Raw genomic sequence first — 16,662 nt, forward strand, 5'->3', positions numbered from 1 at the left:
CACATGGTTGGTATTTCATTTGTTTAGAGTTTAGAAAGAAAGTATAGGCCCACCATTTTCAATATGTCTCATCTTGATGACAAGTTCATTTCTGGAGTATGTCCAACACAGAGTGATTAATTTTGAAATAGAATTGGTCAAGTGGTAGTTATTAGTACATGGAGGATTCTTGTCAGCTGCTACTATCTGTATCCAAAACTCTTAACATTAAACCATAAGAGAGCCAATGTTGGTGCTTGAAGAGTTTGAGTCCTCTTGGTAATAATAATTGTGCATGAATAAAATCAGCATTTGGATAGAGAAAGAATATCCCATATTGGAAAGTAATCATGGCTTTTATGCTCTTGTGTGTGTGTGATTTGACAGCTTTTTGGAGACTACGGCATATTTCTTCATGAAACCAAAACTTGGAGAGAAGGAGGTGTCCCCAAATGCTTTCTTCAGTATCTGGCATGAATTCAGCTCTGACTTTAAAGACTTCTGGAAGAAAGAGAACAAACTTCTTCTACAAGAGAGGTAGGTATTTTCATTTGCACAATGGCATTTTAAAACTGGTGTTTTATTAGGTGTGGCACCACTGGGGTTGCCAATTTTCATAGCCTGAATAAAAAATTAGATGGCCCTCAACCTGGGGTAGCAAGTTGAAGAGGATGCTGACATTTGGCAAAATGTGGAGTTTTAATAAGAAGAGTCAGCACAGAAGCTGGGATGCTACAGAGAGTAGCTGGGGTGCTGGTTTGCCAGGACCACTGTCGGGTGAAACAACTTCTGTCAGGAGGAAATCGTGTAAAAGTGACCACGTAAGAACGCTTGAACAACCCTGCTGCAATGGCAGACCCACTCACTTCCAAGAACAGATAGCAAAGGCTGTAAGGGTAAAAGGAATCGTTTGCTCAATTCATGAGATATTGTCATTTTACCACTCATATCAAAATTTCATCCAGATATCTCCAAGAAACACAGATGTCAATATTTTTTAAAAGACTTTTCAAGATTCTTATAGAATTGTGTGACATTTTCTAAAATAAATCTTTTCAGGAAGGGGACTGTCCCCTCTTCAGTATACGGAATAAAGTCTCCATGATTATGAAATTCCATAGAGGCATATTACATATTAAGTCATGAAGAATGCTAGCCCTCTCAGGGCGGCATCCCCAAATAGCTGCGTCTAGCGGGGAAACAAAGGGAAACAGAAGCTATACTATAAAGCAAGCCATAATGCCAAACCAATTTGTATGCTTCCTAACATCACTAACAGTAACTTTGCTTTAGATCTTTAGAAAACTTACATCCTGTGGGCCGGGAGTGGTGGCTCACGCCTGTAATCCCAACACTTTGAGAGGCCAAAGCAGGCAGATCACTTGAGGTCAGGAGTTCGATACCAGCCTAGCAAACTTGGCGAAACCCTGTCTCTACTAAAAGTACAAAAATTAGCTGGGCGTTTTGATGGGCACCCATAATCCCAGCTACTCAGGAGGCTGAGGCAGGAGAATTGCTTGAACCCAGGAGGCGGAGGTTGCAGTGAGCTGAGATTGTGCCACTGCACTCCAGCCTGGGTGACAGAGCAAGACTCTGTCAGAAGAGGAGAGGGGAGAGGGGAGAAGAAGAGAAGAGGCGAGGAGGGGAGGGGAGGGGCAGGGAAGGGAGGGGAGAGGAGACTTACATCCTGAGCAAGACTCTGTCAGAAAAGAAAAGAGAAAAGAAAAGCAAAGAAAAGAGAAAAGAAAACTTATATCCTGAGAAACTTTGTTCACAAAATTCTGCTATTTTCTGCTTATTGTCTTCACTTTGGTCTGCCTACACACGATATCATGGTTGTTCACCTTGCTTTCAGTTGTAATTTGATTTTGATACCTCCTTAAATTAGATGAATTAATTGATAGCATTTATTGAGCCTATAAACTATGCCAGACTTGCACTTACTCCTATAATTAATTATTTAGATCCATAGGTCTGTCATAGAAGAAACTATCCTCAGTGAATAGAAGGTGGAAAAAGAAAATGGCTTGAACAGAAGGAAAACACTTTAAACTTGCACTTTAAAGATAATGAGCTTATTCTACTTCCAAATGCATCAGTAGGTGTTAACATAAAAGATGAGAGCTTTTAGTGAAATTTCTATGCAGGTGGGGTAGAAGAGATAATTGCTTAAAAGTAAGTGTATTTGAATCACTGTTCTTTTCCTTCAGACTAAGTCATATATTAAGTGATATTTACCAAAAAAGGCTTGCACAGTTCGGAAAATTGTAAAGTGGAAGCTTTTTTTTAAACCTTAGCACATGACACAGAACTTCCCTTCATGCCCTGCCCTAAGTCCCTACCTTCCTCCTTTTACCTCTAATCTAAACCTGGTCCCCTAGAAAAGGGTTTGAAACTTATTTACACTAAGGTTCAAAATGAAAAGAGTCGTGTTTCCCCTTGCGCGATGATTTTCATCATATCTAGGATGAGAGTCCGCAATGGGAGTGTAGACGGTGTGATTTTAGACATCAACAAGACAGGACTGATGACGTTGTCGCTTTGGAGTAGCTGGTCCAATGCACATCACGTAAGCAAGTGCATCGCAGTCGGAGAATGGCTTGATCCTGTTGTGGAGGTTCTAGGCCAAGGATGCTGCTTCTCGCTTTCTTCTGCTAGCATAGACCGGAATATAAGCTGGTGAGATGCTTACTTAGAGAAAATGTTGAGATGGACTCATTCAGATGCTTTGCTCCCTAAGCATCCTCAGAGTCCCATCTAACACATGCTCCATGAGATAGAATTGTTTCTAGATGACATTTTCAACAACAACCTACTGTTTGGTGGCATTGTGTGCAGCTGACATGCCCAGAATGAGCTTGCTTCGCTCTCTAAGTAGCTCATCAAATCAGCCAGATCCATTTCTTAAATTCTTTATCCTGTGCTTGTCATGTCCTGGAACTGTGTGGTGGGCTTTGGGTCCACACTTGGTGGCCTCACATTCGTGTGAGCGGTGTTGTGAATTGGCAGGTTACAAGTGCTCTTGACTGCAGACTTAGTTTTCTAAATCATTTGCTTTTAATAAAGGGCTAAGGAAGAACATGTGGCAGGTGAGAGCGCTGCTTTGCCTTTTGACTTCCAAAATCTGTTACCCTCTTGGCAAATGATAACCAGGTTGCTTGAAAAGGAAAACCATTGATTGGAGTTGTTTGCACAACAGCTCTGTTCCTTTCCTTTGGTGAGGGACCAGCTACATGCTTTTTAGGAAACAGTGAAAAATGAAAATGCAGAATTTCTTCTATAAAAATTAATAATTTCAAGACAGCAAAGCCTTAAAGCAAGCACAGAGCCCTTCTAAGGGTGGCGCCCCATCTGACTGCCCAGATGCACACGTGTGCCCTGCTTTGGTGTAAACTTTTTTTTTTTTTTGAGGTGGAGTCTTGCTCTGTCACCACACTGAAGTGTAGTGGCACGATCTCGGTTCACCGCACCCTCTGCCTCCCAGGTTCAAGCAATTCTCCTGCCTCAGCCTCCTGAGTAGCTGAGATTACAGGCGCCCGCCACCACACCCAACTAATTTTTGTATTTTTAGTAGAGACGGGGTTTCACCACATTGACCAGGATGGTCTCCATCTCTTGACCTTGTGATCTGCCCACCTTGGCCTCCCAAAGTGCTGGGATTACAGGCATGAGCCACCACACCTGGCCTGGTGTAAACTTTATATTATATTTTCTATAGTTAAATGGAAAAGTATTTCAGAAATGTTTTGAATGCCCCGGGACATGGATAGGAATTGCCAGTGGGGTCATTTAAGAGTGTGAAACTTCTTGTACAGTTACTGTCAGTGCGAGTAGAACCTCAAGTGGAATTACAAATACTTAAAATGGGATGCTCTTCTCCAACCTATTTCTCACCTTTGTACTCCTATACTATTTACTATCAACCTGTTTTCTTCAATGGCTAATCTTATACTGCCTAACAATATGTCGATTTTATACCATTAATTTTAGATATTTGCGTGCTGGTCTTTTTTATTTTTAATTAAGAACCACTCAGTATGGGTCTTTCTCAGTGGGATGAGTGTCCTCATATCTGGTACAGCCCTCACTTGTCACAGGCCACACCGCCTTTCCCCTCTTTGTGCCTCCATAAGTATTTGCTGACTTGACTTGTTGCATCATTACCATTGCGCAGACATGGAAATAAGAACTTAGCCTAGTAATGAAACATATTTTCTTGCATAACTTGAGTTGATCATTGTAGATAATAAAATCCCTGTTCTGAATACCTCAATGCAAAAAGAGAGAGGGACAGAGAGAGAGAGAGAGATTTTATTGGTTTAGACAGTCAAACCTCAGAAAGGCAAGAGTGGAACTTGCCTGTGGGAGGCCTGAATGCAGAATTCTACCGCTGTAGTGGGGTTAGTCAGCCGCGTGTGTCTGTACCCGTCTCTTCTGTGATCCATGTGTCTTTTTAAATGTCCTGTCTCTATTCTTTCTCCTTCTTTTTCCTCTTCTTTCTCTCACCCTTTCTTCCCAACCTACCACTCCTCTGTAGCTTAGCTTTAACTTGCAACCTAGGCTGTTCCTGAGCTGTCAGCCACTGCCATGGCTTATATTCTCATAACCCAGGAGGAGAGAGCAGTTTCCATATCCATCTGCAAAAGTACCAGGGAGGAACTCTGAATGAATTGTGTCCATCTCTGAATCAGCCCTGGTGGTACCGTGGTTAGCTTAGCAGTTCACAAACCTGATCCTGAAGTGAGAGCAGAGCGTTACCAGGATTGACAGTTCCTTCAGAGCAGTGTTTTTCAAAGAAGAACAGTTTCCCCAAAAAAAGTAAACAATAATCTGGTCTAATTTATTAAGCCTTTAACAGTAACTCATGTAATTAGCAAAATGTCTTCGCATGGTAGAAATAACCTGAAAGATGGTGTTAATGGTGTCCTTGAAATTTTCCTGATAGAATTTTCCTTGGACTAGTTTGATATGTATAGATTGAAACATATTATTAAGGTTTTAAATCCTGTATAAATTTTTCTTGTGCCACTATTTCTAATTTGTGTCTGATTACAGAGTGATAATAATAACTCTGTTTTCTTACTTGGTCCTGATGACTCATATGATTTGGTTGATATATTTCTTGAAACAGTGAATTTCTACACATCTGTGTCAGATAGGGCTGCTGTCTTTCTAGTCAATATGTTTGGATTTCCAAGTTAGCTCTGCCACTTACTGGCGCCAGAATCATAGAAAGTCAATTGTTTTTCAAGAGGCAGTTTCCTAATCTGTAAAACAGAAATGATAATATGATCTTGCAGTGTTATCATGTGGACTAAATGACATAATGTATTTGAAGTATATAGCACAGTATCTACCTTCTGAATGCCTATACTGTTTCCCCATCACTTAATTAAAAATAGTATCCCGGTCATGGCTCCCTACAAGGTGATATAACATTGCCAAGGCATGTTAAGCATCTTAAGAACATAGTCTGCAAACACGAAGTATTATTGTGACCCAGTTACTTACATTCTCGGTTAAGGCAAAATATCTTGGTTGTGAGTCCAAGGATGACCTTTAGTTTGAAAATGTTCATGTAACCTATCCCTCCATGTCTACACTATGTGATACAATGGACACAAATCATGTGACCCACTGGTTTTGTCATGAGTCAGAAAAGTTATTTTTTCATCTACTTGGAACTAGACATGTACAATTGTTAGTAAGAAATCCTCCTTTTTTGAAAAAATAATCTAAACTTGTCGTCACCGAGCAACAGAAAACATGTGCAAGTATGTATTTTTTAAAATTTCAATTTGTCAGCCGGGTGCGGTGGCTCATGCCTGTAATCCCAGCACTTTGGGAGGCTGAGGTGGATGGATTATGAGGTCAGGAGTTCGAGACCAGCCTGGCCAACATGGTAAAACCCCGTGTCTACTAAAAATACAAAAATTAGCTAGGCATGGTGGTGCATGCCTGTAATCCCAGCTATTTTGGAGGCTGAAGCAGGAGAATTGCTTGAACCTGGGAGGTGGAGGGTGCAGTGAGCCAAGATCACACCACTGCACTCCAGCCTGGGTGACCGAGCGAGACTCCAGCTCAAAAAAAAGAAAAAATTCAATTTGTCTGTATTCACCAGAAGATGGGAAGGGAGACTAACATGTATTCTTCCAAGCATTTCCCTAAGGTCTCACAGAGCGTAATTGTAGTAGGTAAGGAAATAGGCAGTCTTCATCTCTTATTTTCAGGAAGTCGTTAGCATGACTGTCACCTAGCCACTAATGAGGCTCTGTGGAGCTAGGATAACAAGAGCTGTATTAATTAAAAGAAAGAGATACAGATTGATTAAGAATGTGTGTCTTTTTTTACCCTGATTGAGAGGCTGTGGTCCAGGTCCTGGGAAAGGAGGGTTAGGCTTCCAGAACAACATCACTTCTTACTTTGCTCTATTGTAAGTTGCGCTCAGTTTTCAGGATGAGTGTTCAGCTGTATAACCATGTGAAGCTACCTGTGATTATTCACTCATTCCGTATAGAGTCGTACTGGACAGTGAGATGTTCAAGTACATTAAATGAAAGTCTCATCTTCTTCGAGCTAGCAGTATAGCACTGGTTGGTGTATCATGCAGTGGGAGGAACCAGGAGCGAGGATTAGGGAATTCTGCCCAGAGGACTTTTGACATGGAACGTGGAGCAAGTGTAGGATTTTCACAGACAGTCCAGAGAGCTAAGGGCTTTTAGGCAAGAAGAAGATCTGGCTCTGGCCACTGGGTCCCAAACCTCATAGTGTGTATTGTGGCCTATCATTATTTCATTTTTAGTTGGCCTGAGATATTTTAATTTAATAAATCATGACATTAGTAAGAGTTATGTTTAAAGTATTGTCTAACTTAATTTACTGGTTTATTTTACTTTGAGACAGGTAGTCTTTGATGATCCAAGAGAAAGGATAGCTACTTCTCTAATTGCACAAGCATGTGGCAGTCAAGTCTTGTTTCAGCCCAGCTGAAACCTGTAATTAGAGGAAAATAATTGGAATGTTTATCCTTAGAAGGTTATGCGTTCCATTGGCGAGCCCCTCATGCCTTGTTAACATTTCTGTTTCCATAATTGATTTGTATTCAAGTGAGCTGTATGTTCAGATTTATGTATGATATTATTGGAGTAAGTTTAAGAAGGAAGAGACCATTTTCAAAGCAATTGAAAATACAGCTGAAGAATGGAGATAAGGAAAGTTTATTCTTATGCAATAAAGTACTTGCTGGATACCTAAATGAACCTGCCTCTTGCCCTGCAATGTAGCATTCTTGCATTGCTTGATAAATGAATTTGGCCAACCATTCACCCTTTTCATTCAGGCATCAATTTTTAGAAAAATGACCCATAAAGAAATCCTCTTCTCAGTGCCAACTTTCTGTAACCAAAGGTTTGGCGGAAGAGTCAACGAACAGGACAGTCAAAATAGTGGCCGATGGAGGCTGAGGGTGTGCAGAGATTTATCTGTATTCATGTATTGAAATAACGAATACACATTAAAACAGTCAGTAATGCATTCAACAATTATTTAGGATATGTATGCCCTACTATGTGATAGGCAACATTCCTGGCCATGCGGATCTTTTCTCTTCTCATGAGAGAAGCAGACAACAAAAAGTCAGCACGTATTTAAGTTCCAAGCTGAAATCAGTGCTGTGAGGAAAATAAACAGGGAGGCATCTTGCAGAATCCAAAGGGAGGAAGTTCATTTAGAGAGGCTGGTCAGAGGAGGCCTTTCTGAAGAGGCAGCATTGCTGTGGACACCTACAGGAAGCAGCCCCATGAAGGGACACAGAGGGGAGGGGGTAATGTGGTGTATGAGCATCCCGGGCAGATGGTAGGGATGTTCACGGTAATGTGCCAGGAAAGACTGAGCACTTCCCAAGAAAGATGGGGGCCATGCAATGAATTTGATAAAGCAAGCTGGGGCCTGAGCACTCAGGCCCTGGTAGGTCGTGGTAAACATTGACTTTTATTGTGCATTCAATAGGAAGCCATCAAAGGGTTTTGTGTTTTTTTCCCAGCGAGAAAATAACCTTATATGGTATATGTAATGAGAAGATTATTGGCTGCTAAATGGGTAGTAAATTGGAGAGTGGAGAGTGTAAAGGCAAGTTAGGAAGTTATTTTAGTGACCTAATTGAGAGCTGGGACTCTGCAGACTGGGGTGAAGGCAGTAAAGATTGTAGAAAATAGGTGAATTTGAGATATATTTTGGAGGAAAATCTACATAGATTTGCTGTTCACAGGTTCCTGGATGAACCAGTTTTGGGAATCAGAAAATTGTAAATGTAAGCTCAGATACTGAAAAGCTAATATTCACTAGGATGCTAGAGATCAAGAAAGCAGGGTTTTCCTTTCTTCTAAAATGCTGTAGAAAAAAAGCTGAGGTTAAGAAAAGAGATGAAACCCTGGATATTAGGATATTTACTTTGTAAAATTTAGTTCTTTTCAAAAAATGGAAAGCCGTAAGGTGAAGATTAGCTGGGAGAGGGCTTTGCATTTGCTTCTTTATCTTGCCGTGTTCCAAGAGATGTTTTTAAAACTTCGGGAGATCTTCAAAATCCTCTATTCAAAAATGGAAGAAACTCTCAGTAGGTAGTTCTAGAGAATGCGGACCAAGAGCTAAGAATGTGGCTTGTCCAAAGATGTTTTTAGTTTGGTAAGGATTTGAACATTATAGCATCTTTCAATGAGTTTGTAGACACTTGTAAGGTATCTGAGAAATTTTTAATTCCCCTTCAGCATTTGCTAAAAGGGTTTTTTGATGTCTTAGCAAAGTTTGCAGTAGAACTCTCCTGGATCAAAATATAATTCCTGGAGTGAAGATATTTAAAGTTACTCCTTTAAAAAATAACATCATGTGGCTTATGTGGGCCGAAAACAAGATCCTATTCAAGCTAGATGATGTTATTTTTCAGGGGCAATTTTTAATTTCTCTAGGATACTTTCAAATGATGTAATGGTTATAATCTGCTAGAGGAAGTACAGACCTGTTGAATTTGAATAATATCAAATTAACAAATTGTTAGGTTTGTGTGGTCTTCTGCTAGAGCCTGGATTTTTAAGATAATCAAAAATGTAAGGAGCCAAAGGCTTCCCCATGGTTCATTCCCAGCATGACATGCTCCCTGCTAACTCTGACACCTTTGGGCAAAGGAATTCCACATTCACACACTCCTCCTGTTCGACTTAAGGATTTCAGCTTCACACACTACCCCTGTTCCCATTAGGGGGAATGAAGCTTTAGAAAAATGGAAAGCGTTTCTTCTGCACTTAAACATTAGTAGCCTTAGGGCAAATGGATAATCAAAGACTATTCCTGAGAGATGAGGGAAGAGATTACCTCCACCAAGAGGTATTGATCCCTACGGCAGGGTTGAAGCTAACAACAGATGTTAGACCAAGACATGTTAGCAGTTATTTTATTTGACAGACAGCAATTCGCTCAGCTGGTTTTGGCTGCTGGACTTTGGTTAAGGTTTAGAAGCAGCTGTAAGAAGGCATTAAGCTCAGTTTTAAAAGCAATTATTTGTGAAAGCATGTGTTGGGTGTGTATGTGTTGGGGGATGTTAGGAGGTTGGGTACCAAGAATGAACATCAGTATTGAGGTACTTTGAGAATATGTTCCGATATAGGACCTACAAAAAATTAGATAATATTCAGGTGTCTTGGACAGAGAGTGAAAAGAAAATGGTCCTAAAAATGTAAGTAGAATGGCCAGTAAACACATGAAAAGATACTCCACATTGTTAGTCCTCAGGGAAATGCAAATCAAAACCAAAGTGAGATATGCTTCATACTCACTAGGAAGGCTGTGATCAAAAAGACAGACAGTAACAAGTGTTGCAGATGATGAGAATGTGTGGAACTCTCATACATTGCTGGTGGAAATACAAAACGGTTTTTGCCATTATTTTTATGGCAAAAACCACAATTACTTTTGCACCAACCTAATACGTGGGGCCTGAACATAGTCCTTGTGAGGAGCTGGAGTCTCTGGGTACAAAGGGCGAAAAATGGAGAGTGACTGCAAATTAAGTTTCTTTTGGGGGTACAAAATGTCCTAAACTTAGATGGTTTTAGAGGGGTGCACAAACCTATGCATCTACTAAAAAAAAAAAAATTGACATTCACATCCAGTGGGTGAATTGTATGCTATGTGAATGATAGCTCAATAAGGCTGTTTTGGTAGAAAGAAGAATTAAGTAGAATTCACATATTAGCGTTACATTAGAGTTCTAAGCAGAAAAGTGGATTACAATTGAACATACTGATGACCTCCGGTTATCTCTATTCAGAGTGTTCACAGTGTTGAAAAATCTGACATTGGTTCCTCTTCTTCCCGGCTGGCTCAATTCCTGCTATTTCCCCTGTACCCAAGTAATTTTGTATGTACCCAAGGAAAGCAAATCTTGTAACTACAAACATGACTATTAGCTAAACAGAATTTCGGAGATAAATCTGCTGGAAAAAGCTATTTTAAAAATTGCACAGCTCATTCCAAAATCAAAAAGATCATCATCAATTTTGATAATTAGTAATTTGCAGTAGTTCGACTCTGTAGTGATGAAATAGGCTGGTGCTTTCCTGGTGTAAACTTCCTGGTGTAAACCTATATCAGGAAATCTAAGTCATGTTTTAAAAATATACACACATGCAGAAAATACTATATGTATGCATATATATGTGTGTGTGTGTGTGTGTGTGTGTGTGTGTGTGTTTTGAACAATTATTCATCTATTGTGAATAAACTTTTTCAAATCTAATCTGCATGGGAGGAGTCCTATTATTCAAGTTTCTGTAATACATAGGACCTTTATTGCTAATGGAAAGAGATAAATACTGAGAAAAAAATAATTTGGTCAGGTGCTGTGGCACACACCTGTAACCCCAGCACTTTGGGAGGCTGAGGCAGGACGATTGCTTGAGCCTAGGAGTTCAAGACCAGCCTGGGAAACATAGCGAAACCATGTCTCTACAAAAACAAACAAACCAAAATTAGCTTGGCACGGTAGCGCACACCTGTGGTCCCAGCTACCTGGGAGGCTGAGGCAGGAGAATCACTTGAGCATGGGAAGTTGAAGCAGTGGTGAGCCGTGATTGCGCCACTGCACTCCTGCATAGGCAACAGAGCAAGACTCTGTCTCAAAAAAACAGTAATTCAATATGATAAAAAGTGGTTAACTGGCAGGGTAGGGTGGTTCACGCCTGTAATCCCAGTACTTTGGGAGGCCAAGGTGGGCGGATGGCTGTAGTGTAGGAGTTGAGACCATCCTGGGCAATATAGCAAAACCCCATCTCTACAAAATATACAAAATTTAGTTGGGCATGGTGGCGTCTTCCTGTAGTCCCAGCTACTTGGGGACCTGAGGTGGGAGGATCACACTTGAGTCTGGGCTGTTGAGGCTGCGGTGAACCGAGATAGTACCACTGCACTCTAGCCTAGGTGATGGAAGTGAGACCCTGTCTCAAAACCAAAAAAAAGTGGTTAAAGTACATAAAAGGAAAATGAATGTGTCTGTCTTTGCTATGGGTGAAGATTTTAATCTTTCACTTCTGTTTAATGAACACTTTACATTCTCTCTAGAATCCCTATCCCCCCAGTACCCACTTCCCCTGCCTTTCCTGTGACTTTCTGCTCACTGACACTGGGCCCCACTCCACGGCCTTCTGACCAAGTTACTGCTCGGGCTTTTTGCTTGCCATACAAGGTTGGCCTTAGCAACTTGAACCATGGGCAGCTACTAAGCCATGAGAAGAATTTTGAGCCCGTGGAAAGGAAACTTTTGTTTAAGGCAGACAATACTAAAGACAGACCTTTGATATGGTGCCTACTAGCGAGGAGATACCCAGTGAAGATTAATCATGCTGTGATGCTGAAGAACTGGCTGTAGAATTACAGTGCGGTCTTGGATACTGACATTTCTAGTTCATTAAGTTTCCATCGATTGAACCACAATCATCGTGGCAAATTAGGATCATGTAGCTTGGAGTTCTTTGGTTTATGTGAAAAACTATTGTACACAATTTGTTCCTCCTTAAAGGGACATGTCAGTTGTCATCATCATTATTTAAATTATTATGTATATATGCTATTTCTTTTCCCAGATTTACTGAGGCATAATTGACAAATAAATATAACATGTATAAGGTTATACAATGTGATGTCTTCATATACATTGTGAAGTGCTTATCACAATTAAGCATTAATGTATCCATCAACTTTTTGTGGTGAGAATACTTAAGATCTATTCTCTTAGCGGGTTTTAAGTATACAATACATATTATTAATAATAGGTACTGTGCTGCATATTAGGTCTTTAGGCTTCCTCATTTTAGGGCTCAAAGTTAGAAGTATTCTTTGACCACTATCTCCCCATTTCTCATATACTTATAATATCACATTAAAATTCAATTCTAAAATTCTTGGTGTTTTAAGACCTATGATTTTGCAATTTTTGTAAGAGTAGTAATTCTGCAGAGCCAAATAAATGAAAACAGCATTACACCTAATATAATTCCTAAAATGATATAAAACATTTTTGTTTTACCATTTAGGCTCTAATTACAACTATAATTTATTAATTATATTATCTAGCTGCACAATCCCTTTGAATATTGTCTTATATGAAGCCTATGAGCATCTTCACTTCATTTCATTCTATTTTGATTTACTTTGCTTTTGTTTCCTAAGATCTGTAATAAAACACCAAGGATCCCAGATACCTTGAATGTCTTTCTAAGTCTGAAAACTTTATGTAATCAAGCTCGTCTGTCATTTTATCTTGTTGGTAATACTAAACATTCCCTAACTAATCTTTTAGCATTGTCTCCATCCTCTCCCACCCGGGCCCAGCCACGTGCCACCTCTGATTGATTATAGAGGTCGCTCCCTTCCTTTAGGGCCAGCAGTGAGGCTGGCACCCAAGCGTCATGCTCTGTATCTAGATGAAAGAACATGCTCCTGGCCAGTGTGGCTCCACGGCTCATTGATCTCTCTCTGGAGAAAGGCTGGTATGTCTCCTTGCACATTTCTTTTTTAAATGATTTAAAACTTGATGCTGGGCTATATAAAGTTCTGTCTGGATAGCTGTGCCTTACAGAGGGAGGATCATCCTGAAAGATGCCACTTCTGCCTTTTCAAAAAAGGCATGCAGACCATTCCTAGAGCAAGCCACCTCCACCGTGGCATTGTGTGGAATTAGCTAATGGTTATACCTGGCAAACAGAAAATCAAGGTTAAGAGGACAACAAAGATATCCTTGTGCTACTGTACAGTCAGAAAGGAATTCAGCCCTATCCCTTGGAGGCATATGCAGATTCAAGTTGTCTGGTTTTTTGTAAGGAAATGTTAATTTTTAAAAGTATTTGTCTTGGCCAGGTGCAGTGGTTCACGCCTGTGATCCCAGCACATTGGGAGGCTGAGGCGGGTGGATCATGAGGTCAAGAGTTTGAGACCAGCCTGGGCAAGATGGCGAAACCCCGTCTCTACTAAAAATACAAAAATTAGCCAGGTGCAGTGGCGGATGCCTGTAGTCCCAGCCACTCATGAGGCTGAGGCAGGGCAATCACTTGAACCTGGGAGGCGGAGGGTGCAGTGAGCCAAGATCATGCCACTGCACTCTAGACTGGGCGACAGAGCAAGACTCCGTCTCAAAAAAAAAAAAAAAAGTATTTGTCTTGAGGAGGACAGAATTGCAGGTGTGTTGGCTAAGTCTGTAGCTGTCTTGCTGTGAGCAGAATAGAACCAGCATCATTAGGTCAGTACCAACTCTTTTTGGGCTTTACAATATTCTGCCCCTGCAGTGGTTCTGGGGATGAGCTGGGAGATGAGATGATCGTAGTGTTCCCCAGGAGGAAATGCCAGCAAGCCGTGTTAGAGAGGCCCACCTGCCTGCTCCCCGAGAGGGGCTGAGGTGGGAGAATCACTTGAAGTCGGGAGGCGGAAGTTGCAGTGAGCCAAAATCACACCACTGCACTCCAGCCTGGGCAACAGAGCAAGACTCTGTCTCAAAAAAAAAAAAAAAAAAAAAAAAATTAGTTATATAGCCATTCACTCTTTTTCAAAAGAATATATTGAACATTCATGACTTAGGCATTCATTTAGAATTTCAAATACCCAGAAGTGAAAGTTGACGGGCAAGAATCCACATTCCTTTAATTAGTCAGGAAAAAAAGGTTCAGAGAGATGAGCCTCTAAAATTTATTGAACAAGGAAAAAGGACAGAGGTAAAACTCCTCTTGAATCTTTAAAATATTCTAATGATCATTATATTTAGATAATATATATTTTCGCAAAAATTATAAGAAATAAAAGTGTATTCCTAGATCTTAACTTTACGAGATGGGATTATTTTTAAAAATTAACCTCTAGGGTTCAAATTCCTATGATTTAAGGGTGAACATTTTTGGAAAGTTTGATAAAATTCCATTTAGCCACTTCAGATTTTTCCAAGTGTTTGGGGGAAGTGTATAAAATGAGGCACAAAAAGGAAAAAGTGTGAAACAAGTAGAAAAAGTAGTAGAAAAAAGTATGTCATCAGTTAAGAGATTTCATCAGTTAAGAGAATCTCAGGTGCCCACACAGAACTCAGTAGCTTTCATTTTAAACATCTGACTAGCTGTAGATATTAATACATTCTTAAATTCATGTACTGTTTTTATGACAGAAGCACTCATAATTCTATACTGAGTATGTACACAAGTTTATTTCCTACAACCTCTGAGCAGTTTTCTTAGTGTTTTCGTTTTTCAAAGGCTGAATAAGATACATAGTAAGAGCACGTGCTTGTACGTTAAAAAGACCTGGATTTGATATATATCTCTGACAGCACCCGTGTAACCCTTGACAACTTAATGTACTCTCTGAACCTGTGTCCCCATTTGTACAATGAAGGTACTGGACGCACCCAATTCCTGGAGTAAATTAAAGGAGACACAGAGTATAAAACATTTAGCACACGCTTTCACGTGTAGAAACTTCTCAGTTAATGTTAGTTGCTGCCATTATCATTAATATATTAACGTTGTTTGAAAAGCAGTAAACTTAGCATGAGAAAGATTTAGCACTAAATAAATTCATAGAAGTCAAACCCCACATAATTCTATTCTACCAACCACCCTTGCTTAGGTTTGTATTCCCAAACATGATTCGAAGCACTACCAATGATAAGCCCTTTGACCATGGGCAGTTATTTAATCTTAGTCAACTTCAGTTTTCTAATTTAAACCATCGAGATATCAATCACTAAAGTACGTGGTATTGAGGCTGTTAATTATATTAAGTATAATAGTCCCAACACAGTGAATAGTTCCTCACAGGTGCTGACTATGAAAATTAGCACCAAAGGTGTTTTAGAAATTATTACTATTATTACAAATGAGCCTAGTGTTTTTCTCTCCATGAGTAAAACAGTGAGGAAGAACTGGACAGAACGAGTAAGAGCTTGGAAAAGGAGGAGAATGAGACTGGGTATTAATGAAGCATAGAGATGAGGAAGAACAAAGGTGCTTAAAAATGGAAGGCATGGAACACATAGAAGGTAAAAGTCACTGGAAATAACTTCTCTATGAGGGAGTTTATATCTTTTTATATTAGCAGCATAATCCGCCAATTAGTATCTTAAGATATCATTACCGTGGAACCCTGTGCTTTCTTCATTGTAGATCCACAGCAATCACAGCGTTTTCTCTTTTTTTTGTCTCCACCAAATCAACTTACTCTTGCTGAGCATCATTCTTCATTAAGATATGGCTTTGGGGCCAGGAATGGTGGCTTATGCCTGTGAACCCAGCACTTAGGGAAGCGGAGGCAGGTGGATCACTTGAGATCAGGAGTTCAAGACCAGCCTGGCCAACATGGCAAAACCCCATATCTGCTAAAAATACAAAAATTAGCTGGACTTGATGGTACCCACCTGTAATCGCAGCTGCTCAGGAGGCTGAGGCATGAGACTCACTTGAACCCAGGAGGCAGAGGTTGCAATGAGCTGAGATTGCACCACTGCACTCCTGCCTCAGTGATGAAGTGAGACTCTCACTCTAAAGAAAAAAAATAAATATATATGGCTTCCAATCCTTTAGATTATAGATCTCCTATTTACAGTAGTGTTGTGTTGAGGTCTTTTAAAGGACAAGGATTGTGCCTCTTTTGCCCCTTTACACATCTTGTTCTTGTTAGTTAAGCATTAAGCAAAGTTGTCAACATAGCCTAGAAACACAGAGGTTGGAGTTAGGGATAGAGAAGGAGCTGGGAGCGTTTAAAATAGAAAGCCAGACCCAAGTAGCAGCACTAGAGCACAGGGTATGGAGCCTGAACTTTAGGCTACATAATATTTATGGCAAATTTGAGATAAAGGTGGAAAAGCTATTGTTTTTTAATGTCATGGGCCAACAAATGAATGGACAGATAGTTAGATGAGGAGTTACTGGAAATGACACAACCATTCAAGAAAGAATACAAACCCAAGTTAGCAAAGTGATGTTATTAGGAGGAAAGCTTGGCTCCTGTGTTTAAAAGCTCTCTACTTTATTTATTATTAGTTAAAAAAAAAAAAAAAGTCAAGTGTTTAGCTTTTCCCTAACCCAGGTGATTTATTCAAACACTCAAACTTGTTGATACATTTAATATTGAATATATGTCCATGATTTAAAAAATAATCTG

At 40.0% G+C, this 16,662-nt stretch overlaps 1 protein-coding gene across 1 annotated transcript in view; it reads left to right on the top strand.

The window, feature by feature from the left end:
• Positions 1–16,662, top strand: part of FMN2 (formin 2) — a 396,271-nt gene that overhangs the window by 356,168 nt on the left and 23,441 nt on the right. Inside the window, exon 18 of the mRNA XM_011955768.1 lies at positions 367–516. Within this exon, the coding sequence (XP_011811158.1) occupies positions 367–516 (150 nt within the window). The remainder of the gene's footprint in view (positions 1–366; positions 517–16,662) is intronic.

The sequence above is a fragment of the Colobus angolensis genome, unplaced genomic scaffold, assembly GCF_000951035.1.
Source record: "Colobus angolensis palliatus isolate OR3802 unplaced genomic scaffold, Cang.pa_1.0 Scaffold40, whole genome shotgun sequence".
Lineage (NCBI taxonomy): Eukaryota > Metazoa > Chordata > Mammalia > Primates > Cercopithecidae > Colobus > Colobus angolensis.